This window comes from Pseudochaenichthys georgianus, chromosome 19 (genome assembly GCF_902827115.2).
Source record: "Pseudochaenichthys georgianus chromosome 19, fPseGeo1.2, whole genome shotgun sequence".
Lineage (NCBI taxonomy): Eukaryota > Metazoa > Chordata > Actinopteri > Perciformes > Channichthyidae > Pseudochaenichthys > Pseudochaenichthys georgianus.
The window spans coordinates 2,885,424-2,911,608 of NC_047521.1; the positions used below are offsets into that span (position 1 = coordinate 2,885,424).

The 26,185-nt window shown below is 38.9% G+C and overlaps 2 protein-coding genes across 2 annotated transcripts; both read left to right on the forward strand.

Annotated features, from left to right (window-relative positions):
- The first annotated feature begins 5,675 nt into the window (after positions 1–5,675).
- On the forward strand, positions 5,676–13,258 carry LOC117464935 (ubiquitin-conjugating enzyme E2 D4-like). Its single transcript, XM_034107714.1, has 7 exons — positions 5,676–5,890; positions 7,610–7,673; positions 8,220–8,251; positions 9,721–9,798; positions 11,108–11,213; positions 12,028–12,121; positions 12,218–13,258. The coding sequence occupies exons 1-7, from the start codon at positions 5,867–5,869 to the stop codon at positions 12,261–12,263; spliced, it is 444 nt and encodes a 147-aa protein (XP_033963605.1). The 5' UTR covers positions 5,676–5,866; the 3' UTR covers positions 12,264–13,258.
- Positions 13,259–15,440: 2,182 nt separating this feature from the next.
- Positions 15,441–26,153, forward strand: tfam (transcription factor A, mitochondrial). Its single transcript, XM_034107928.1, has 7 exons — positions 15,441–15,718; positions 16,826–16,968; positions 17,160–17,230; positions 21,905–22,054; positions 23,617–23,712; positions 24,667–24,723; positions 25,060–26,153. Exons 1-7 carry the CDS (start codon positions 15,633–15,635, stop codon positions 25,282–25,284), a joined length of 828 nt encoding a protein of 275 aa, XP_033963819.1. The 5' UTR covers positions 15,441–15,632; the 3' UTR covers positions 25,285–26,153.
- Positions 26,154–26,185: the final 32 nt, after the last annotated feature.

Below are 26,185 nucleotides of genomic sequence, written 5' to 3' on the forward strand. Positions count from 1 at the left end.
GTTTCCCCACAGCAGCAGACACACACAATGACGTCCGCTGGCGCATCATAAACACGTCGGATAGTGAAAGTGCATTCGGATTCTCTAAAGTACCACAGTCTCTTCTCCTAAGTCCTTTTGAATTCTCCTATCCACTATCCCTTAACCCCGTGACGTTTCACTCAGAGGTCAAGGAATAGACGATAGGGTTAGAATTTAGGAGCTGATTTTTAAACTATCCGACTGCAGCCCCAGTCTCTACCTGACCGGAGTCACGCTGTGTGTGTCCATCAGGAAACACGCTGTTAACAAGTAGTTCCAGCAAACATCCACTGATAAACTGCAATGTTAACAACCTCACGATAACCTCATATGTTTTAATTTAGGATCGTACTGTGTTTAATCTAGAAAAAGGTAAATGTGTGCATTTTATTTTAAAGTTGTGTATTTACAGATTGTTGCAAACACTAAGAAGCTTATAAACATCAGGTTTAAAACTAAAAGAGTTTTACAAAAAAGTAACACAATTAAAGATGTTTGGAATTTTATTTGAGTTATTACATTTTTTGTCAAAGAGCTGATTTGAAACAGTTGTTACAGTTACGGCATTTCCTGTTTCTGCCGGAGAGAGGGGAGTTTGTCCCAAAGCTTGCCGCTGTATTTATACCTCTATGATTTATACCCTTAACCCTAATGGAGGGAACTTCATTCAGCTGCGAGTGTGGCTACAGACGGAGTTCACTCCGTCACGGAGGGGTAGGGTCGAGGGGGTGATTTGGAATTGGGCCATCGTTGGAAAGCTCCGTCTCGCCTGCACAATCTCATCGGATCCAAATATGGTCATTTCCTTTGTATCAGCAACCAATCGTGAAAGCACTAAGGGGTCTTAAACCAAGAAACACAATCTCATTGGCTGGTGTACATTTTTGACAACGTGATTCGTTCAGATGCGTAACGTGGTGTGCTAAAACACTTCCTGGTTAGCTTTCCGCTAGAAATTTAAATCTCAAAATGGCAAAAGAACGGCGAAAAAAACGTTCACAGAGAAGACGACAACAATTGTCACTTGCACGAAGCAAGGTTATACAAAAAACAAATGACCCCGAACATGAAATACCTTCACGGAGTGTGTCGATGCGCAAGCTGTCATCCAAAGAACAGGAGGGTTTAGCTAGCGCCTCACTGCAATCTTTAAAGGTCGTTTTCTCAAAATGAGTTTTTTCTCCTACCCTGAGTTCGAAATGTCCACTTCAGTAGCACTTACATACACCAAACCTTCCAGTTATATTCCTATCAATATTATGAAGGCTTTTACAGAAGGGTTTGTTCATATATCATTCATAGCCTGAATTATACAACATTGTACACCTAAAAACATGGTGAAAATTGATATGTTAGGGCTGTTGACAGTATTTTCTGATTTATGGAGTGATAAAAAGAGATATCCAAAATATATATACCTTCTGTAAAAGCCTTAGATACTGTACTAATATGACTACAAAAATGAAACAAGAATTTTGAACCTGGCTTTATCCAAAGTTCAGATTTCGGTTCCTGAAATGTGTTAAAATATGCGCATATTTAATGAGATAATGTGTCATTTGCATATTCAAACATGCTATTTCAGAAAACTTGTAATACAAAGAACAATTGCCTTATTGTAAGTAATTAACTGGAGACATTTCTAGCTGATATCTTTAAGTTAAAAAAATTACCCTATTCACCTGGGGTGTCTCGCCTTAAGCATGAATTTGGATAACATGAGGTAGTATGTGTTTAGTTAAAAATAATAACACCTTACTCTCTAGGATACATCTAACTAAAATGTGTAAATGTTTTATTTTCAGTTTAAGTGTAAATATTAAATGAAAATTATGTATTTGACACCATGTGGATAATAACTGTTACTGTTTGAGTGGTTATAGTGATTTCTCATTGGTATACCACCAAGGTTTAAACTATCGCTAAATAATCAATCCCAAATGACAACTTAATTATAGAGACCTTAGCCTTTACAGTACTCTTTGTAAATTAATTAACTTAACTTAGATTATTGGATTTTTTTGTATACACAGGTGATCTTGAGAGAAGCAGGAAACAGATCCACAGAAGATAATGTTAATGCTGGAAATGGAGAATAGTGGTAAAATATACACATAGTACATTACAGACAATGATTAGTTGCTAAATAGTTGTTAATCCTGGTTCGACAGTGATATTATATACCGACCAATATACATATTTAGGTTTTGTTTTGATATAGTAGATGGCTTTTAATGGAGATATTAGTGTTTAAGGTTTATTAAGGTTTAAATCATGTGTGAGAAACTTGATTTAAGGGTTCCGTTAACTCAAATATCCTTCGTTTCTGATTATTTCTTTATTGCAAATCTTAACAAACTAATACAATATGATGGACATTTGCCCTGTCAAAGCAAGAACAGCAGATGATGGCCGAGTACCACAAGTGTCTCATAAGGCCCTTGCAGTGACCCACAATGCAAAATATGACATCATAATAAATAAGACCTGGGCTTTTTCTGATATTATATATCGACATGTCTGCTCTGACGAAGCTGAATAGTAGTACCCTGAATTTGTCCTGCTATACACCCATGAAAGCATTTTTAATGTCAGAAATATGTCAAAGGGTGAGCTCAACTTACATTGGTGATAAAACTCCAGCAATATCTCAGCAGCCTTTTAGTGTAGAGCAAAATCAATGGTATCCAAGCAAAAGTGGAACTCCAGTTAGTAGTTGGACTGTAAAGGCAACACGCCTCAAAAGAGAGGAATAATGACAATTCAGTGTGGCTCCAGTAGGCACTGGATCATCCACGGTACATTGGGCCTCAAATGGCAGTGGAATTCCATTAGGAAGTGAAATAGCAAAAGGCTCTGTGCAGCAGAGGGACTGATGAACAATGGGTCCGCAGCAAAGACTGCTGCTGTTTTTTCCACCCACTCTGAAATGTGACAGCTACAGTATGGTCCTCACGTAGGAGGCTCTTTGAAGTATACTGCATGGAAACGATAGTGCCTTTTTATATTGTAGGCTCCTTTTCTAATCCATTCATTAATTTCTCAAAATAATACATCTATATTTTCAGGATATTATTGTTACCAGTAAAACCCTTTCCACATTTGTTTTTGTTTAGTGAATGATGGGTAATAAGCATGTTTGATTATGGAATCAATGTATTAATGTTGTTGATGCCTATGTGATTCTCTGTGTTTCATTTGGAAAAAAGGCAGTCACTGAGAAGTAACAGTAAAATGTCTTTGGACTGAGGAAGATCGCTAAATAATCAAAACATATCCCAAATGACAACTTCATTATAGAGACCTTCTAGCCTTACAGTACTCTTTGTAAATTCATTAATTTAACGTAGCTTATTGGATACGCAGGTGATCTTGAGAGGAGCAGGAAACAGATCCACAGAAGAGGATTCATGTTAATGCTGGAAATGGAGAGATTAGTGGTCAAATATACACATAGTACATTAAGCAATGATTAGTTGCTAAACAGTAGAAGATGAATGACTGAATGAATCACTCTTGTAATCAGTTGAGGACTTGTTAACTGATAATAAATAAGGCAAGACATTCTGAAAGTCCTTCAAAGAAAAACTGGGTGTTCTCTCTATGCTGCAGGAAGTTAAAAGAAACACTTAGTCGGTAATTCGTAAGCAAACTAGCCACTCTCAATATTTTAGAAGTGATTCTCAAACACTGTATCAAGTAACATACTGTATGTTTTCAACAGTGAGTTTGAGATGTCTCTCTCTTGTATCAGCCAGAACATCAGTACATATTATAGTCAGTCTGTGCCTCCTTTCTCACTCTTGGCCCTTCATAATATCAAAACTAGTCCAGCTGTCAAAAGTGAAGGCCAGCTCTGTTCTGGGGAGCCCGCTTGACACGGTGGAGGTGGTGGGGGACAGGAGAGTGATGGCCAATCTGTCTTCACTGCTGGACATCATGTCCCACCCACCCGAGGGTACTCTGCTCCTTCAGCAACAGCAGGCTGGTGTCCTTTCTCCCTGCAGCAGTCAGACTGTACCACCATTACAGCCCTTGGTAAACCAGAGTGTAACCCCACGTTATGTGCAATATAGAATGTCTTTTTGGCTGCTATTTCAATACTCAGATTGTAACACCACGGTTGAAAAAAAGACTTTGCCATGTGGAATACACACTTTTTACACACTTAATGTTGTCACTTGCTGCTACCTCAGTACTAATATATGTTTACTTATATATTATAATTTACAATGGATGTTTAGTTATTTGATTTCCTTTCATTAACGCATGCTTCCCTCTGTATTTAATATGTTACTCTTCTCCCTGCTGTGGGAGAAGAACATGTCATAGATATGTTTGATTGAGCCATTTACACGTCACACTTCCTCCTGAATTGAGACTGAATGTTGTGAGTGATCATGAGTCTCAACTGCATATCGTTCATACTGTTCACTGCATATGAACATAACTTGTAAGGGATAGGTTTACATCTTCTGGGCCTCTTATTTGTTTAAACTTTAAACAATGTATTTCATTTTGGGGTTTGCTTCATGACCCTTCAATAACATGTAAGAAGCAAGGGTAGCCTTTTCTTACGATAAAACGCCTCTGTGTTTTGATGGATAACTGTTGATTATTTATCCCAGTGTGACAAAACAACTGTTTTATTGAAATATACAGTCTAGTATGGAATGCATGTGAAATAAATAATCTGTGTTCCTGACATCAAATGATCCCCCATGAGACTTTCCCTGTCAGACACTTTAAGAGCCTCCTCTCCTCATACATCCAGAAAGGTCCATGTTCATAATTGCTCTGACAATTAGGCTACCTTTATCTGTTAGAAGGATTATGTTATCACTCATACCAGCATGCAGTCCCATAAACACAAGTTCTGGGAACAGTAAACAGATTGCAGCTCTGTTTACAGTCAGTTCTCTGGCTCCAAACAACATCATGATAGTGTTTACGACATGGGCCTGTCGAGGACCTTTGCCTCGTCGTTAAGACCATAACACCATACTTGAGAAGAAGACGTTAGAAGAGGACCCACTCCTTAAGTGCTCATATTATTATTTTCTATTTTTTGCATATATATTTCACACTGGCCCTTAAAGTACACAATCAACATTACCTGGCATTACATTTGCATCTGGTTGTTTTGTTATTGCTGTGGTTACTGTATTTTATTTAACAAATAACAAATTGTAATTATATTCTGAATGTTACAATGTCAAATACATACCAGAAAGTTGTAACAAATCAATGCATTTCATTACATTTCTCTTTCTTTGGTAATGTCACTTTGACAATAAAGAACACAAACATGAAGTCAACTGTGAATTTACAAAAAACAAACAAGCTTCATGAGTTGATAAATATCTGCATAATTTGAAGAAATTACTGAAGACAAATGTAGAAAGGTAAGTATATATGTATTACATATTACCTTTATATTGATATTATGAATGGGGAAATTGAGTGATTTTTTTTGTATCATTTGCGTTTGGCCAAAGTACATTTTTGAAAATATGCACCCAAGTTAATAGACACCTTTTCTTCAAACGAATATAACTGAGACATCAGACCTGATATGGAATTTAAAACAGGATATTAAACTCTTTGGACGGTAGGTGGCGGTATGCATCTTGAAGTTTACAATAAACCAGAGGAGACGAAGAAGAATAACGAGAAGAACAAGGAGAAAGCGGAAACAAAAGAGGTTTTCTGAAAACACAAACACATCTCCGTCTCTCGAAGCACTCAGGGAATAAACTACAGCCATTGACATCGCCAGCAATAATATTAAAACCAGATAAAGACCCAGTCGACCTGTGTGGAGGAGAAAACGGCACCGGGCATCATGGCACTGAAAAGAATACAGAAGGTAAATGTGACTGGCTAGCTACGGTTGCCAGCTAACTGTAGCTAACAGCAGAGGCTAACGTAAAGAGTTAATTTCCACCAAACGGCTTATTAACAACATTTTCAACGCTACCCTCGCATTGAAGCATTTTGATATCTAACGTTTTAGCTTTTTGCAAAGAACTTGTCTGTTGACACCGCCTAGAACAGCTAGCAGCCGGTGTCAACTTCAAAGTTTCGGGCTAGCCTGCTAACAGTTTAGCTAGCTCAGTAACTACTCCCTGACAATCTGTCACTGTGTGTTCTTTAAAGTAACAGGACAACAGTCCATTTGTACTTTTCTTCTTTGTGGTAAACAAATACTGCATTACGAAGAAAGCCTCACTGTCCTCCATTTGGTTGTTTATAGATATTTTGATTAGATAAAAGTAGAAAAACTAAATTGTAAAAATACTCTGTGACAAATAAAAGTCCTGCATTCATAATCTTACTTAAGTTAAAGAACAAAAGTATTGGCCTCAGAAAAATACTTAACGTTCCAAAAGTAAAAGTACTTATTCTGTCCCATTTCATAAAAAAATATGTGTACTAAATAACTATTTGAATTGTTTTAGCAATAGCGTGTTCTTCACAGCTGGTAAAAGTGGAGCAACTTGTAATCACTTTATATACTGCTGCTGAATATTGTACCTATAACGATATAGTTTATTTCTTTGTTTATCTATATTGTGCATTTGCTAATAATCTGAATCTGTAAAGTAACTAATAAATCATATTTTCAAGTTAATGTAGTGGAGTCAAAAGTATCCAAATTGTAGTGAAGTAGAAGTATACAAATACTTAAGTAAAGTATAAGAAGCCCAAAATCGTACTTTAGTACAATACTTAAGTAAATGTCCTTCACTACGTTACACCAGTGTTTATAACCCTGCCATTTAGTTAGTGAGGTCATGGGCTACTGCCTTAGTATCAAATGGATAGACACCAGGGGAACGGGATGTATCTCTTAACAACCACGAGTCCTTACAAAATCCATAATTGTATTATGATATGATTAAAAATGCAAGTGCATCAGCATGAGTGTATACACTTATGGCTGTCCTTTAAAGGTCCCATATCATGCTTTTCCGGTTATTACCCGTCCCCTTGTGTGTTATGTAGCTTTTCCTGCATGTGACCGGTCTGCAGAGTCACAAACCCTCAAAGTACACCCTGTAGCGAGTAAAACTCTAACACAGAGAAGACCTGTCTGTGCTGCCCCAGAACGCCTCGAAGGAGATTTCTCTTTTTCTTCCTGGGTACAGTGACGTGCCCATACCCAAATGGACCAATCCGTAGAGCGGTTACGTCCACGGATTAAGTCCTTGGATTGGTCCAAATGGACCAATCCGCCACTGTAAATAACCTTTGTTCAAACTTTTTTCTCTGCTGGATCAGTTGTTTTACAAACTTTTTGTTCCTAAGGGGCAACATATACATGCTGTGAAATGTCCTTGGAAGTAATAACAGTTAGCGTGTGAAAACTGGGGTTTGAACTTGGATTCAAGTGTCTACTTTCTCTTTCACTTGAGGAATACCATGACATGAACTGGAGAGCAAAAGTCACATTGAGTTGACCTTGAGTGCCTGCACAATTTTACATTTGAACATGTGATCTCAAATGGTTATTGAAATGAAAGACTAAGTATTAGATATGATTAAGCTGAATAACTAAGAGTTGTGTTTCTGTTGCATTGAGCAGGAGCTGCATGACCTGCAGAGAGACCCTCCAGCTCAGTGCTCTGCTGGACCAGTGGGGGAAGACTGTGAGTACACATGCATTTCATGTGTTTTTTCAAATGATTATTTTGTCATTTTATTGTTTGAAATGGTGTACAGGCATAGTCAATGGGGAAAGTGGGGGTGAATATTTCAATCCAGCATATCTGTTGTGCAGATAATGCTATCTGAGACAGCACCAAGTGTTGTAAACTACTTTGATCAGAAATTCATGTTTGCCGCAGATTTTATTTTCTGAATTCCACTAAAAAAAATCCCATTGCTTTTTGACGATGCAACGCTAACTTCCCTGATGGCCTACAAACATACGTCATCACTGCACGACTCGATACTGAATCACCATTGGAACACTGACCAACTGAGCTTAGAGCTGTGAGGATGTTAGCTCAGCTGTGATTTGCAGCATGTGACTTTCTCTTAGAGGTACATTATAAGGTTAGATTCACCTGAAAGTTTGAAACAGAAAGGGAGGGATGAGCTTCTTTAGACACAGTGAGTGTAACTGATGGATGATGGATGATGAACATTGCGTCTTACATTCTCCTGTCTCTTTCTCCCTGAAATGCTGTTAGTGTTTCACTGGCAGGCGACCATAATGGGTCCGGTGAGTATCACAGCATCAGTCCTCTCATACACACTTCTGCTACACTGGAAATAGTCTCTTAATTGCTGCTATTGGAAATGATTACCATTGCTTGACGTAGGCCTTTAAAATCACTCTAGGGATTTGTTTGGAACACTTTTGCATTTCCTTTTAATAGTTTTGCATCTCCTCATATTACTTGGCTCATTGCGGTTACGCTGTAAGGCATCTAAACAAGCTATTGTATTCACGTTGAACTGAGAAGCATATTTGCTTCCAATAGTGAATAAAAACAGATACTCGTATAAAAACTGAACTATGAAAAACGGATTCAACACCAGGTTCACATGAATATAATGTTGAAATATAAGCCTGTGTGTTAGGGCTGCTCGATTATGGCAACAATCCTAATCACGATTATTTTGGTCAATAATTGATATCATGATTATTAAATAATATTATTCATTGACTTTGAAAACATCCATTTATTGAACTTTAAAACAAATACAAATAATAATTTGAACAGTATCTTTTTAACTGTTGATTACCCTGAACGCATAATTCAACTGAAAAACCAATACAAAAATAAATTATACATTTATATTCACATTTAAATAAATAATATCAACATAATAAATACCGATAAACAAGATCAACAAATATTTTGGAGCGCACTTCAACAAGCTACTAAACATATAAACATATGATAAATAAAAATAAATTAGACTAAAATAAATTAGATCAAATATGTTGCACTGTCACAACCTAGCAAAGCAAAATAATCGTTTTTCGATTATGTTGTTTTCGTAATTGTGGCAGGCCAAAATCGTAATTGCGATTAAAATATGATGAATTGCACAGCCCGACTGTGTGTTTGAACAGGTTGAACACATTTACCAAAGTGAAATGAGCAAATACAATTGACCTGGGGAAATTGGATTGCTAGACATACGCTTCATTTAAGAATGAAAATAATACTAATTATTCAAAAATATATATATTTCTAAAGACATACAAAGTTAAAGTAAGAATGAACAATAACAACATTAAATAAACATAAGACATTGAAATCAAATATCCAGTAAAAGATCAAATAGAATAAAACATTTAATATATACATAAGAAGTAGAAATGTGGCAATTTACTACAATCATTATTTCACAGCTGGCTTACCTTTTCCATGGCAACCTATGAAGTGCTTATTAGTCATGACACTGACAGACCCTCTTTAAGCTTGGCAAATAGGTCATGTTTGGTATTTGTTGCATGTTATTCTATTCTAGTTGTGTGTTTTAAATTCTAAATATTTTACACTGCTGAAGTAATTTTCATGAAATGATAAATCAGATTACTGCTCTGGATTTGTCAGCGTTGTTTGTTATGTGCTTGTAATAACGAATATTACTTTTTCAATGTGGACACACTCAAGTTGGTTAGAAGCTGTTTCCATGTTTGACTGACAGCTATGTCTCCCCATGTGTTCATGTCAGGGTGACAGTCCTTACCAAGGAGGAGTGTTCTTCCTCACAATCCACTTCCCCACCGACTACCCGTTCAAGCCTCCAAAGGTAAGACTGCTCACGTTTCTGTCCTACTGTGGACCTCACTGTCAGGAAGTCCTCTGGTCCTAGACTCTCTCTTATCACCTAAGGGAGAGTCCTACTGTGGACCTCACTGTCAGGAAGTCCTCTGGTCCTAGACTCTCTCTTATCACCTAAGAGAGAGTCCTACTGTGGACCTCACTGTCAGGAAGTCCTCAGGTCCTAGACTCTCTCTGATCACCTAAGAGAGAGTCCTACTGTGGACCTCACTGTCAGGAAGTCCTCAGGTCCTAGACTCTCTCTGATCACCTAAGAGAGAGTCCTACTGTGGACCTCACTGTCAGGAAGTCCTCAGGTCCTAGACTCTCTCTTATCACCTAAGAGAGAGTCCTACTGTGGACCTTACTGTCAGGAAGTCCTCTGGTCCTAGACTCTCCCTTATCACCTAAGAGAGAGTCCTACTGTGGACCTCACTGTCAGGAAGTCCTCTGGTCCTAGACTCTCTCTGATCACCTAAGAGAGAGTCCTACTGTGGACCTCACTGTCAGGAAGTCCTCTGGTCCTAGACTCTCCCTTATCACCTAAGGGAGAGTCCTACTGTGGACCTCACTGTCAGGAAGTCCTCTGGTCCTAGACTCTCCCTTATCACCTAAGGGAGAGTCCTACTGTGGACCTTACTGTCAGGAAGTCCTCTGGTCCTAGACTCTCCCTTATCACCTAAGAGAGAGTCCTACTGTGGACCTCACTGTCAGGAAGTCCTCTGGTCCTAGACTCTCCCTTATCACCTAAGAGAGAGTCCTACTGTGGACCTCACTGTCAGGAAGTCCTCTGGTCCTAGACTCTCCCTTATCACCTAAGGGAGAGTCCTACTGTGGACCTCACTGTCAGGAAGTCCTCTGGTCCTAGACTCTCCCTTATCACCTAAGGGAGAGTCCTACTGTGGACCTCACTGTCAGGAAGTCCTCTGGTCCTAGACTCTCCCTTATCACCTAAGGGAGAGTCCTACTGTGGACCTCACTGTCAGGAAGTCCTCTGGTCCTAGACTCTCCCTTATCACCTAAGAGAGAGTCCTACTGTGGACCTCACTGTCAGGAAGTCCTCTGGTCCTAGACTCTCCCTTATCACCTAAGGGAGAGTCCTACTGTGGACCTCACTGTCAGGAAGTCCTCTGGTCCTAGACTCTCCCTTATCACCTAAGGGAGAGTCCTACTGTGGACCTCACTGTCAGGAAGTCCTCAGGTCCTAGACTCTCTCTTATCACCTAAATGATGTAAACCATAATACCTGATAAGTTGTACATTATAGGATTTATAATGTATATCTTATCTTTTTACAGGTAGCATTTACAACAAAGATTTATCACCCAAATATAAACAGCAACGGGAGTATCTGTTTGGACATTCTACGGTCCCAGTGGTCTCCAGCACTTACAGTGTCTAAAGGTAACTACGACTCCAACTTCACTGTGCTATCCACTTTATCTAATGTCTTGTGTTTTTTATGTTATCAGTGTTTTATTTTATTTTTGTCTGTAAAATGAAAAAGAATGAACCTATTAAATTGTACTTTATTTATATATAAAAAAAAAGCAGTGGTGGTGTTTTGGAGCAGGTCCTATCTATATTACTAAATGAATGTAATAATATCCTGTAATCCAAATTTCAAAAAGCTTTATTGGCAAGACTGAAATGACATACAATATTGCCAAGCAGTGCGCAAATAAGAACAAATACAACATGCATATAAACATTTGTAAAATATATTTGCTTTAAGATAGAGAGATACTTTGTTTATCCCAAGTTGGGAAATCGGTCACTGCAGCATTTTGAAAGTCAATCAACAAGAATTACAAAATGTCTTCAAAATAGAATTAAATACAAATATAATAAAGGTAAACATTACACATTTAAAAAACATAATTACATATTCACAGTAAAAAATATATATTTTCAAAGGAGTTTCTAAACACTATAAAATATACACAATGAATGTGAATAATTTCGAATATACCAATCTACTAAACATATAAACAGAGTGTACTCTTTACATAACAAAGAATGTACATTACCTTGAAATTAAAGTAAAAATATATCCTGTGAGGTAGTATGCTGCAATATGTATTTACGGTATGTTTAAATACAATAATGAACACAATCTAAATGAAGGTGTTTACAAGATAAACAATGAACTTTTTTTAACTTGAATAATCACAGTTTTTAACCCCTTAAAGTTAATTTGTATTCCTTTTCATTGCAGTTTTATTGTCCATATGTTCATTGCTGTGTGATCCGAACCCAGATGACCCCTTAGTTCCAGACATAGCACACATGTACAAGAACGACAAAGACAAGTGAGTGTAAACGAGACGTCCACTGATATCAATCTACATCATGTGACATGTGTTGACCTGTTGTCCAATCACCACTCTCGTCTTTTCTCTCCTCAGATACAACAAACTAGCAAAAGATTGGACCCAAAAGTACGCCATGTAAAAAAAAAGAGAAGAAAACATGCTGAGAATTTTCCTTTTTCCTTCCTTTTTTTTAAAGTCACAACACACTGTACATTATAATATGGAATCATTAAGTAATCCAGGTAACTTCCATCAAAGTGAACTGTCATTAACAATATCATTAATCCATGACATGTACATTGATTGTTTTTGAAAGGAAGCAGAAGAGAATGATTCCCTGCGGTCGCTATATGGACGATGATGTTTCCAAGAAGTTTGGCATGTTGTTCTTGCATCAAGGAATTTTTATTTATAACTCAAGGTTATTACAAATTGCATTCTTCATTTTTGAAGTAAGACTAGTAGATTGTAGGATTTAAATGCCAACATATGCCATTCAGCGAGAAGCCTTTTCCCAGAGGAGCTGAGTGATTGAGCAGCATACATGCTAGCTGCTCCTGGAGAGGAATAGCCCACTTCCAGTCCCTGCTGCAACATCAGCTGCAGGACACCCCCAACCATGGAAATGTGGATGGGTGAATGCCAAATATGTGAGCCCAACATTCTGACACATGTCATGTAGTGGGTGATCAAGGTTTTTTTTTTTTTTTTTGCATCTTGTAGCAGACGAAGTGGAATGAAACAATGTACTATTTTCCTGAAAACGGGAGAAATTACAAGTCACGTATTACAGTCTTCTTCTTCTTCCTATTGTTATTAATTGCATAGCATTAAAATCGTCTTGGATATTTCATTTAAATTAGAGTTATCACTATGTAAATCTGTCATTCAAATGATGTTCTCTTTTCCCCTGAGAGTAGAAGTGACGTTGGTTTTACACGGGAACAAAGAAGAGATTTGAATCCACTGACTGACCTGTAATAAAGGGTTACATGTGTTCATCTGTATATCCATCTATGCTATAAAAGTGGTGAAAATATATTTGTTTGTTCCTGTGTAAATAGTCTCACTTGTGTCTTTGAGGCCTGTGTGGCACCTTTTGTACTGAATTAAAGAAAGGTACTGTTTTTATCACGACTTTGTGGTTTGGATCACTGAGCTTAATGTGATGTGTGAAGGGATTATACATTTATTGTTACCATTGCTATGTTTTTATGGTGCATATTCCCAAAAGTACATCTGTATTCTGCAGTGTTGTATCTTCTAGCAAAAAGAAAAGATCATTACTGATGACATTTTAGATTCTGTGTTAAGTATTTGTTACTACTACTTGTAAAACTTATTTAAACATGAAATCCTTAAATAGATCAGATAACTAATATTTACCTTTGACCAAGTATTACATCTCAATGTATAGAGATGCTATAAGTATTTATAAACATTCAAAGGTATAAGTTGTAACATTACAGCCATCCAAATAATGCACAGTTTAATAATCATCAACAAATTGTAAAAAGTATTTGCTCCATTTGTGTTTATTTGTTCAAATCAAATCAGGTTTTATTTATATAGCACATTTTAAAAACGATTTTTGGTCGAGCCAAAGTGCTGTACATGCAAATAATAAATAACACATTACTACAGTCGCAAACAGAAGACAATACATTACAACAGCAAATCTAAAAATCAAACCCAGGGAATCGTCAGGCGGCTAGGAGCAGATCATTAACTCTTCAAAGCGCTGTGCATGGGTTTGAAGCCAGACTGAAACTTTTCGTGAATGCCATGTGTGATTAAAAAAGACTGCAGCTGGGCGTAGATTACATACTCGCTCCAGGACTTTAGATAAAAATGGCAGCTGGGAGATGGGCCTACAATTTGCGAAGGTTTAAAATGTTAAAGGTTTACAAATCATTTGATAATCATTCACACAGATCTAATATAGTATATCAAATGTTATGTGTGCAACAGTAACCATTATAATAACATCAGTGATATACATTAAAAATGATTCATTATTATTGTTACGTCCCCACTACTGAGGGAGTGCAACAGTATGCAAGTTTCCAGAGCCATGAGGCATCTGAAAAACGGCCAGCCAGTTGATGATTTTCAGAAGAGAGGACTTCACTGATCTCCCTTCGCAGTTCAAAAACACAATTCAGCACCGCCCCACAGGAAAGCCAGCGTACGTTGGAGTGGAGCAGTAACCCCTCAAACTTTGCGCCCATCTCGTTACACAAAATACGTTTAGCAACAAGTGCCTCGCGATGGAGCATGCAGTGCGTTGCCACTACATTTGGGGCCTTCCGCCTGATCAAAGCTGTCACTCCACTTTTTTTGCCTGTCGTAGCCCCACTGGCCCATCTGAACACACACTCACAACGAGACCAGTCAAGTCCATTTGAGATGATGTACTCATCTAAAACTTGGAAAATGTCTTTTCCTGTGGTCCTACCTTCCAGTGCTTTGCAAAATAATATTTCCTCAACAAAGTTGTCTTCTGAAATAAATCTGATGTATGCAAGCAATTCTGCAACATTTGCTCTGTGCTCTCATCCAGCTGCAGAGCGAAATATTCACTTGCTCCAAAAACTGAGCAGATACTCAGTTTCACTCTCAATAGCGGCAGCTCGATTCTGATTGGCTTGAAGGGCAGTCGTGTGATTTAAAAACAAAAAATATTAAAAGATTGGCATCAAAGGACACATAGATTGATAGATATGCAGTTATTAATAATAACATCTCAAAAATAAATTAAATAAATGTAACTTTAAAAAAATAAAAAATCCCCCTTTCCCTCAAACTTTGCGTGACCCCCCTGGCGGCCCCCCGGGGGTCGGGGCCCCTGTAGGTTAAACACTGGGTTAAGCTATCCAGGGGTATATCTAGTCATTTAAATATTCCCCACCTTTAAGTGCAATATTGACTTAATACACAATACTGTAATTATAATACTAAAATGTAATATTTTGAAATCATATATGGGAAATACTGAATAATTTGTAGTTTGACTTTTTGTACTTGAGTATATTTTTTCAACACTTTTGTGCTTTTACTTTAGTACAATTTGGAATGCAAGACTTATACTTCTAACAAAGTACTTTTACGATGTAGTATTGTTACTCTTACTCAAGTACAATATCGGAGTACTTCTTCCATCTCTGGCAAAGTGTAAAGATAATTAGAGTCTGTAAATAGGTATTCATATTTAAAACCACGCTGTCGCATGCACTATGCCGTTTAAGGAAAGGGTTCCTTATTATAGAACATAGTCGGAGCTGCAACATGCTGCACATCATATCCACATCCGGCTGAATTACTTTGACCTTTCCCACAATCCACCGGGGCGACAGAAGGCGCCTTTTGTAGCCCATGCATGTCAACAAGGAGGAAAGGAAGACGCTCGGCTACAATTAAAAACGAATGTGTTAATATAATAACACGCTGCTTTTTAGGGACAATACGTGTGTCTTCCATTCATTAGCGTAACATCCTTGACAGCAACATGGCTCCGTTCGGCTTAATGACTGCAGGTGCTAGCTGGCTGGCTAAGTCCTTCAGTGTGTTCTCCTGCACAAGCACTCTGGCAAGGTAGCTATCCTGAAGTCACTTTACTGTGTTAGCTGGCATTAGCTCAAGTCGAAGCAAAGGCTAGCTTTAGCTTTCATTTTGGCTGTAAGCATGTTATGGTCATTACATCACTTTGGATACTTTTACTGAAATGTGTTTTGGACTTATGACTGCATATGCTGCTGGTAAATAAAAAAGACTTTATCATCTTAAGTTACTAAGTCATAACTAATATTGTTATTGATTCAGACACTTTTGGATGTATTTTACAAGCATTTAGGGCCTTTGTGTGATAAAAAGGAATAACAGTTAGAAAGCAACATTCATAATATATGTATTACATCGAAAGTAAAGCACGTGTGTTTAGGTGAGCGCTAGAGGAGTGTGAACTTCTGACCCCATTTTAATCCTCTTGCAGTTTAATGCTGTCTGGTGTTTTTCTAATAGAGTATGAGTCAATGCCTTTAACACAGATCACCATCAGAAACGAGTTTATTAACACATACGAGCAATTTGCCTTGGTGTATATGGTGCATACATACATGCAGTTAAAGAAGATATCATTGTAAGAAAAACCACCACAAAATAAGACTATTGTAAAAACTATTACAACATTAAAATAGAGAAACAATTACTGAATATAATAATATATAATATGACATAATACTCATAATAAAATATTTGCAGTATTTTACAAAAAGTGGAAAGCTGCGCAGATCTTAAAAGTTGAAGTTTTGTAAATATTTAGTGGGTTGTGCATGATTGACAGTATTTAAATAAACAAGATATTGCTTGCATAGTTTAATTTCTTTGAGCAATTATTTAACTTAATTCAAATAAGTCTTAGAAATGTCAAGAACTAATGTAAAAATATGTTTCATCCCCCACTACTTCCAGAGGCCTACGGAGACTTCTTTATCTGTCATTTACTGTAATTTAAATAAGAGTGTTTACTGTACTGTGGTACCTTACTAGGTTACTCCGGACTAGTCACCATTGAAGTACCACTAAATGGTCAGATTTGTGAACGGAGTTTGGATAAGAGTTCCCTCTGTTAAAACAAATGTGTGCTATGATGTTTTCTGCATTGCATTATATTTATGTTTGTGTGTTTGGCTCATGCTGTAGGTGCTCCAGTGTCCTCTCAGCGACACACATCACTCCAGTGAAATATCTGAGCTCTCAGGCCAGCGGACCGCCAAAGAAGCCAGAAAACGGATACCTGAGATTTGTTGTACAACAACGGCCAGACATAACCAGACACTTCCCAGGTAAATCTGCAACAGTTGCTACATAAAAAAAAAAAAAAAGCCTAAGTTATTGATTTCACAAACTAGCGGCTCTTGGCACAACAAGCAGTGTGAAGGAAGCTTCATAAAGACAAATACAAATGTTATCTCAGAGCAAACAGCTGGACTTGATCAGTCTGAGAGTCTAATGATCACTCAATTGTTGCCTTCAGGTATCAAACCAGTTGAAATCATCAAGAAGGTCGCCGGGCAGTGGAGAATGCTGACTGCAGAACAGAAGAAGGTATTTCACTCATTTATTTGTTAAACAGTACAAACTGTACGCCTTTTTTTAATAGTGCCTTATTGTCTAGTTGCCAGCTTAGTCAACCTGGAAATGTTGAGTACCCCATCAAAGTTTTATGTATAGTAGGTGGTAGTAGTATCAGCTCATAGAAACTGCCGGATGCTAACTTGCATAATGTTTGGCAATTAGCATAATTAGTACACGTTGCGTTAATTAGCATTCATTTACTTGGTCACTTACAACATTCTCTCTATTTGGCTTATTGTATGTATTTTATTTTCCTGACATATATATATATATAGTTTACTTCATCTTCATCTGCATAACTTGCACATTGGAGTGCAACATAATCTGCATTGTTCTATTCTACTCTGTTTCTTGTTGCACTATTTTTTAGTGGTGCACGATAATTATCGGCCCGATAATTATCGGTCCGATATTAGGAATTATCACGTCATCCCGATAAACCCGATAAAAGTATTAATAGCCCCGATAATATACAATATATTTTTTGGGTAAAAAAAAAGAAAAAGATACTGCGGTGTGGGTGGATTGGGATGAGGGGCGCTTGTTTTTCACTCGGCTCCTCCCGTTTTGCCAGTACTGTGGTATTAGTGGTTTAGGAAGAGGGGAGTTCTTCACAAATCCAGCGCTCCGTAACTCGTGCCTGGCTGTGACGTAAATGGCGTGCGGCCGTGAAGCCAGGACAGTAAATAAACATGTCGTCGGTAGTATGGGACTATTTCAAAGTTTCAGAGTTAGATAGTTCGCTTGCTATTTGTATTAACAAATGCAATGCAGAAGTTCCACGAGGAGGGAAAAAGGAAACGAGCTATAATACTTCCAACCTGATCAGTCACCTGAAACATCGCCATCGCTACGATGGTGTGTTAAAAGCGTACGGAGACGCCTGCGCTGCTAAACTAGCGGCGAATCCAAAGCCAGCTGCAAAGGCACCGGGGCTTTTACCTATCGACGAGGCTTTTGAAAAAGGCAAGAAGTTTGTTTGGGAAAATAAATATGGTCACTTTGAAGAGTCAGAACTGTTCTTGGCTTTGTTTTGTTCATAGTAGTAATGCTCATGTCATTTGCTCACTACTAGTCTTTTTTTACCACCAGGTGTGCAAAAACTACAGGTACATTTAATATATATATATATTATATCATTATCGGTTATCGGTATCGGTCTTGAGAAGCAGGAAGTTATCGGTATCGGTATCGGTTTCAAAAAACCTATATCGTGCATCCCTACTATTTATATATTACTGTTGCATTGTTGGATGAGCTCGGGACTTAAGATTTACATTGCCATTTCTACAATGTAGCTCAGGCCCGGTTCCAGAACAAAATGACTCGGGGTGCATCTGAGATTAGAGGGGGTACACCAGGGGCGTTTCCTGGACCTGGAAACATTCGGGGCTTAGCCCACAGTGGCGGCGCCAGATATTTCTTTTGGGGGTGCTGTGGGGTAACTTGACGTTTCATAGAGGGTGCTCAAATATGTAGGGTTTCCCATTAAGGTACTGGGCGCTACTGTGGAATTTTCTACTGCAACACTCCCCACGCAAATACACAGTGTGACTGTTACAATGAAGGCTCGATAATCAGATCACGGCATATAAATGTAAGCTATTTTTATAAGTGGGGGGTGTACCTAACTTCCTCTAGGAGGGTCCGGGGGCATGCTCCCCCGGGAAGATTTTTTTTTAAATGTTGAAGTTAAATGCATCAATCTGGTGCACTTTGAGAGCAAAATGAAGAGATCTATGGATACATCTCTCAACACCATATGAAACAGAACTGTAAACAGATTTACTTTTTCTTTATGGATATTTTACAAATCACTCTCCTTTTAAACTCTATTCTTGTTTTACTGCCATATAGTATTTCATTTTTAGTGAGGTACTCAGATGAGTACCAGGATACAGCGTTTGGTACTCTGGCACAATTGTGGTAAAGGCATCTGAGTTAGATGTATTTGAACCGAAATGTCTTCATGCATAGCAGAAGATGGCATATTTTTTACAGGAAGTTCCAGCCAATCTCTGTTTTGAAACCATGAGCTGCTAAATGAGCACCTTACCCCACTGTACAGGCGAGTTGGGAACTTGTTTAAATATACCTGGGCAGGCTCTGTTTTGCCGAGGTCCTCTGGCACTTGCGGGCCCAAAGCCGGCGAGTCGGGTGGGAGGACGTTAGTGTCCACGACGGCGGCCGCGGGTAACGTAATGTCCCCATGATCTGAACTGTTACTATTACCTGCAGTAGATGCAGTGTTACTGGCGATAAGGGCTGGTTGTTTTAACCATTTTCTTATGTCCATGACTGCTGTGTAAACACTTCGCAATTGACGAACGCGCAGCGGCACAGGTCACGCATGACATAGTAACGTTACTTACCGTTTAAATTAACCAAATAAATGCAGCAGACAATGTTATTTAACCACAATTAAAATGTATTTTATTTTCAACTTTCTTCTTCTTCTTCTTCTTCTTCTTCTTCTTCTTCTTCTTCTTCTTCTTCTTCTTCTTCTTCTTCTTCTTATACAATATTTTTCACTCCCTTCTCTTTTACCAGTGAGGGTGCATAACATTCAACTGGGGGTGCAATGCACCCCCGTAGAACCGGGCCTGCTGTAGCTTGTGTGCATATGACATTAAAGCCTTTGAATCTTGAATCTAATTAAACATTAAAGACATTAAAGCCTTTATTGACAATAGTAAAATAATGGCTTGACAATGTTGGGGGTTGTTGATGATGCAGAGTAAATTTCTGACATTTTCAGGATAAAAACGTAGGCCTTAATTGTAACTAGGGATGCTCCGATCGCCAATTTTGGGGCCGATCGAGTGGGCGGGGCCTATGGGGATCTTCCATTTAAAGTGATGTTTAAAACTCAGTTAATGGGGCTCATTCACTGGCGCTTCAACAACCAACATAATTATTACATTCAAATGAAGTACATTATTCAAGTTTACATTAACTTTGGAGAATAACACGGGAGAAATGAGCGGAAGCTCTCTGTTTTCCTCTCTCCCTCTCTCTCTCTCTCTCCTGACAGCCTGTCAGTATCGTCTCATGCAGCTCACTGTGAAGAATAGTTCCAGAGGTAGATAAAATAGCTAAGTGTGTTAGGTCTAACTCTTACGGCCCGTCCACACGGCGGAGTGCATTGAAGCTTCAATGCTTCTGCCCATTCACTTTGAATGGGGTGACGTCACGCTTTGCCGAACTGCATTGTGGTTCCGTCGCTTCGCGTTGCTCGCTTCAAAAGTTGAGCAATGTTCAACTTTTGAAGCTTCGACGGAAGCCAATCAAATCATATGTGACCCGCTCTATCGAAATCAGTCGGAAGTCGCAACGGCTCATTTCAGAATAAACGTGGATTTACGTAAAAAAATATCTTTTCAGGGTTCGGGTGTTTTGTTTAATTTTAAACAAACAAAGTCTTGGCTTTCAGAATATGAAACTTTTATTTCCAAAATCACACGATAAATACATTTGTGAAGCTTGTGAAGGGACGAAGACAGGCACCTCTCACTCGCACTCTGCTCTTCCAGCAGCGCCGCCCCCCTCCCTCCGGCTGACATTATGAACGTAAGAGTAAAGTAATCATAGATAACACGGCAGGGTCCGTTACAGTTTGTTTTCATCTGATTTAAATTAAACAAAGTCTTGGCTTTCAGAATATTAAACTTGTTTCGACAAATTCAGATGATAAATACAACTTTGAAGCTTCGGCATAATTACAAGCGGAGAACGGAGTAACTTGACGTCACAGCAGGCAGAACAACAGCCGGTGTTTCTCGTGAGGGTTTTCCCCGGGAAACAAACACAATACACACAAATGCAAAATTACACAAACACACACACACGTATACACACACACACACTCGCAAGCTTCCCCTCCAAATGAAAATATCTTCCCTCCGTAGTATTTTGATCATTTGCTCCACTAATAACCAATCAGATCGATGGATTCCAGAGAAGAGGAAACTTTGAAGGCCCTTTTCTCAAAATGAGCACTCGGTGACAGTCATTATATTATGTGACATATTTCGCTTAATATTTGGAGTACAAAAACAATCCTGATATCGTTAGAAAGCTAGGACTCTCCTCTTTCCAACAGTGTATACAACTCAAAATGTGTCTTCGGGTCAATGCGACTGATTTCGATGGAGCAGGTCACATATGCCAGTACAAGCTCTAGCCAATCAAACCGCATGCTTGTGTGTCCGGGGCGAGAGATTCATGTGATTGGTTGTTGGTCGAGTTTCAGACACGCCCACCGGCAAGCTTCAACGCACGCCGTGGTGTGGATGCTGCGTTAGTGTGTGTTTTGCTCCGCTCACCGGTCCGTCACAGCGGGTGGAGCTGCAGGATTTCTGCTTCACACACGTTGCATACCGCTATTTTATTGTCATTTTCAGACACCTTAAATTACTGCCAGACTGGTGAAGCCATTTTATCTGCCGATATCGATCGGCGGCCGATCGATCGGAGCATCCCTAATTGTAATTCATGCTAGTTGGGAAAGTTGCCCAAAAACTGCAAGTAATGTTAAATGAGATGTACTCAACATTTCACAACAGGATTCTATGAGATGAACTAGAATATTCTGTGCAGACATTGTAGCAAATCCTCTCTTACTGATTGTCTTCCTCCTTGTAGCCTTTTGATGAAGCCGCTCAGCGAGCCAGGCAGCAGTTTAAGGTTGACCTCCAGCGCTACCAGGCCCTGCTGACCGCAGACCAGTTCCAGCAAGAAACCCAGGAGAAGAAGCAGAGGCTGGCCAAGAGGAGGTCCACCATTCGAAAGAAGGTAATTATATATATATATATATATTAGGGCTGTCAGTCGATTTAAATATTTAATCGCAAATTAATCGCACATTTTTTGTCTCGTGAGTGAGCTCGTGAGCTCATTTCTCCCGTGTTATTAAGTGAATGTAAACTTGAATAATGTACTTCATTTGAATGTAATAATTATGTTGGTTGTTGTTTGTGGAAGCGCCAGTGAATGAGCCCCATTAACTGAGTTTTAAACATCACTTTAAATGGAAGATCCCCATAGGCCCCGCCCACTCGATCGGAATCGGCCGATACTGGTTCCGGCGATCGGCCCCAAAATTGGCGATCGGAGCATCCCTAGTTACAATTAAGGCCTACGTCTAACTCGTGGTCTAACTCGTGGTCTAACTAACCTTATTTAACAGAAAATGAAATGGCAACAACAGGGCTTGGGGTTGGGAGCAGTGGTCGCACTCGCGTTAACCGAATACCCCCCCCGTCAGTGCGAGTGAGTGATAAATTGTGCAGTCGACGGGTATTAATGGATTATGACGGAAATGTTACGATCCTGTCCGTCAAAATGACTGACACCGAAAAACATTGTTTTATCAGAAGGGAAGCAATGTGGCCACAACACAGCTGGTAAAACCACCACAAACCTGACCAGATACTCTATATGCAAAGCTTCTTAATCATTCAACCTGTTTTTCATCAAATAAGGACAAGATATAATCTTATTTATTTATATACTAAAATGACAAATTATTGGTTTTGGCTAGAACAGTTTGACTGAAATGTTTTATATAATCTGATGACTAAAAAAGACTCAACAGTTTTCATTGACAAAAAGTAGACTAAAATAATTAGTTTTCTTTGACTAAAATATGACTAAAATTATCTAACTTTTAGTCGACTAAATCTTGACTAAATAAAAACAGGATGAAGGTGACTAAATATGACTAAAAATGAAATTGAACACAGGACTAAGACTAAATAAAAAAATAGCTGACGAAATTAACACTAGTGTTAACCAAGTATTACGATCCCCAGTCCCTGCTGTCAACACGGTAAAGTGTCCTAGGCCAAGACACTTAACCCCTAAGCTTAATGAAATGTAATATGATATGCTCTTTGAAACACGTCAAAGACTAGATTATTTTTAAAAATCTCGAAGTTTGACGCTGCTAACAATCTGAATATCTAAGCCTATTACATCAGCTGCTGTCACACTGTTGTGTTGTGTGTAATATATATAATATTATTGCTTTCAACTAATACAGTTATGTGCATTTTTTTGACGCAATACATTTAATTAAAGTCAACGCTTCAGTTCTTTCAGTGTACTGACGTGAACTTGTACACAATGCATGCCCAGAGGCTGATGAACTCACACACTCTCAATATGCTTTCAACAAGCATTAGTTTGTGTCTTTGTATTCTGTCTTGGTTTGATGATACGCTGTTTATGGACGAACACGAGGAACACTAGACCACAGAACTCCAAGTCTCCCTGATCCTGACGGGACCATGGTGCAGCTCTCTCCTCCCCTTAACGTGTGTGTGTGTGTGTGTGTGTGTGTGTGTGTTTTCCAGGAGTTAAACACCCTTGGGAAGCCAAAGCGCAACCGCATCCCGGTCAACATTTTCGTCTCGGAGCACTATGCGGAGGGCAGAGGGCTCACCCCACAGGTCAGTAACGGGACAGATTGGTATGAGATGCTCACTGCAGTAATATTGATGGATGAAGTGGTTTGCCAGCATGGACTTTCTACACAGGAACCCACACAAGTAAGATAGCTAAAGCTAGCTCCCTTACCTTTGCAGTGACCTCAGCTCAGAGACCTTGCCAGAGTGTTTGTGAAGGAATGAACTGTAATTAACACAAATATAATACTGTAAAATAATGTCGTGATGTTAAATGTATCATCAGCTGCATCGATGTGACGTGCATCATAGCTGCTGATTTACAGAGGGTTTATTTGATTGGTCGGAGAGATTAGTATGTGCAGAATGGAAAAAGGGCGAAGTCTGACCAATCCATCCAAATGTTCTCTCAAAGACACGTGTAGACCTTCTTCCATGGAGAAGATTTCAACTCAATTTGAGGTTGTAATAAAACATTAACTATATAACTAATTCATTTTCTCAAACTCTCCCAAGTTTCAGGATTGTTTCGCCCTGCCTCAAACAAACTTGACTAATACAATCCAACTGAAATACAATTGCACCATATTGTACTTTATTTACCATGTTTTACATTCTCAAACAAAACAGGTGCGACATATCTATAACATTCATTTGATTGACATGAGGGCTCTACCTATAAAATGGAGAATTACGGAGTCATAGTGCCACCTAGTGGTGAAAAACAATATATAACACATTGTTGATTGGAAGAAATGTCTTGTTCCCTCACACTGAAGAACGTCCACACCGTGCTTCATAAAACCAGCACATGCATTAGTGTGCATTTTATCATCCACAATGAAATTGGATACATTAGACTTAGACCAGTGTGTCTCTAGTTCGACATGTAAAAACGGTTAGGATTCAGTGCTTCTATTGTTAAAACAGAGACGATTACCAAGCGGTTTCTTTGTTTTCATAATACCAGTCATTAATGAGCCAATGGTGTTCCTTCAGGACAAGCTGAAGTCCCTGGTGCAGGACTGGAGGGTTCTTCCACTTCATCAGAAACAGGTTGGTTGCACAATCATTACATATCCTGTATTCCTACAGTTACAGAGTGGTGCCGCTTTGAGTCCTGAAACTATGAATGAGTTGGCATATTACCACTTCCTGTTCTCTCGTTTAGAAGTCAGTGTTTTTTTAAATGTGGCCTTGGTAAGGAGCCTGACATAAGGTCACACACATAAGGGATTTTTCACATTTTGTTTTCCAACAATGGGACAACGCCCTTTCTAAGCTAACGGCCAGATCGCTCGACAAAAAGACTTCACCACTGCACCGATCTATAAGGCATTAATGCTGCTGCTAATGTGAAACAATATCTCCTCTGTTTGCTCCTCGTCTCAGATCTATACACAGCTGGCCCAGGACGACAAGATCCGCTATAACAATGAGATCAGGTTGTGGGAGGAGCACATGGTGGAGATTGGACGACCAGACCTGGTCCGAGAGAAGATCCTGCCTACCAAGAGGAAACCTGCAGCTAAAGCTCAAACAATCAAGAAGGGAACAAAGAAGCTTACAGATACAGCGAAGAAGGCCCCTGCAAGCAAGACTGTCCGCAGTAAATGAACACATCGCTGTGTTCAGGTCCCAAGAGGAAGCAGTGTCCATGCTCTGCTTGGTTTTTCACAACGTTCCCAATTGTCATGAATGCTCCTTCGGTTCAGAAGGGCAACGCTTTTCCATCATTCAGACGGATCAACGTCATTTCACAGAAACCAGTATCACCTGTGCTTTAGTGAAATGTAACCCGGAGAGCAGGATTATAACACGCACAATATGACGCTAATAATCATCCTGACTTATTGGTTTATAAAGTGCGATGGTTCCTGGCTAAGAAAGAGATGCAATATAATGAGTTCATGAGCTTAGATATTTAAATCAAGTTATGAAAGGAGTTTCAGATAAGGTTTCTACATGTCTGTCTGCAGCGTGCAAAAGGCTTCATAGCCCTGAGTGTTACCACAATATACTTGAGCGAATATAAAGGTTACTGTTGCAGTCTCAAAGCAAACACAAGAGTATTGATGCAAAGTAAACGTCTGATGTTATTCTGTACTTGCCAACAAGTCCATGAAATGTCCAAAATCAATACCTCCAGTACCTGCCTGGCTCTCAGGCGTACATCTTTAGAGCCCCATACAGTTGTTTACTTAAAAGCAAAACATATATATTTACAGACACCGCTTCCCCTAAAGATGAGCATGAATGAGAATAAAGCCAACCTCACTGAAGTATGAATCTCATCGCTCTTGTCGATGTAGCTTCACCTTTTCCTGTCGCCACCTCAAACTGAAATACTGTTATTGTTCATTTATGCCATAATCATACAGTTGACTGACATTTTGGGTTTCAAAAATATACTTTTTTTTGTTTAGCTTTGTTTTAACTGCTGTAAAAAAGCTGTTGTGGTTGATAATAAAATGTGCTTTTTCCTACTGCGCCTTCATCCAAATGATTGTTCTGTTAA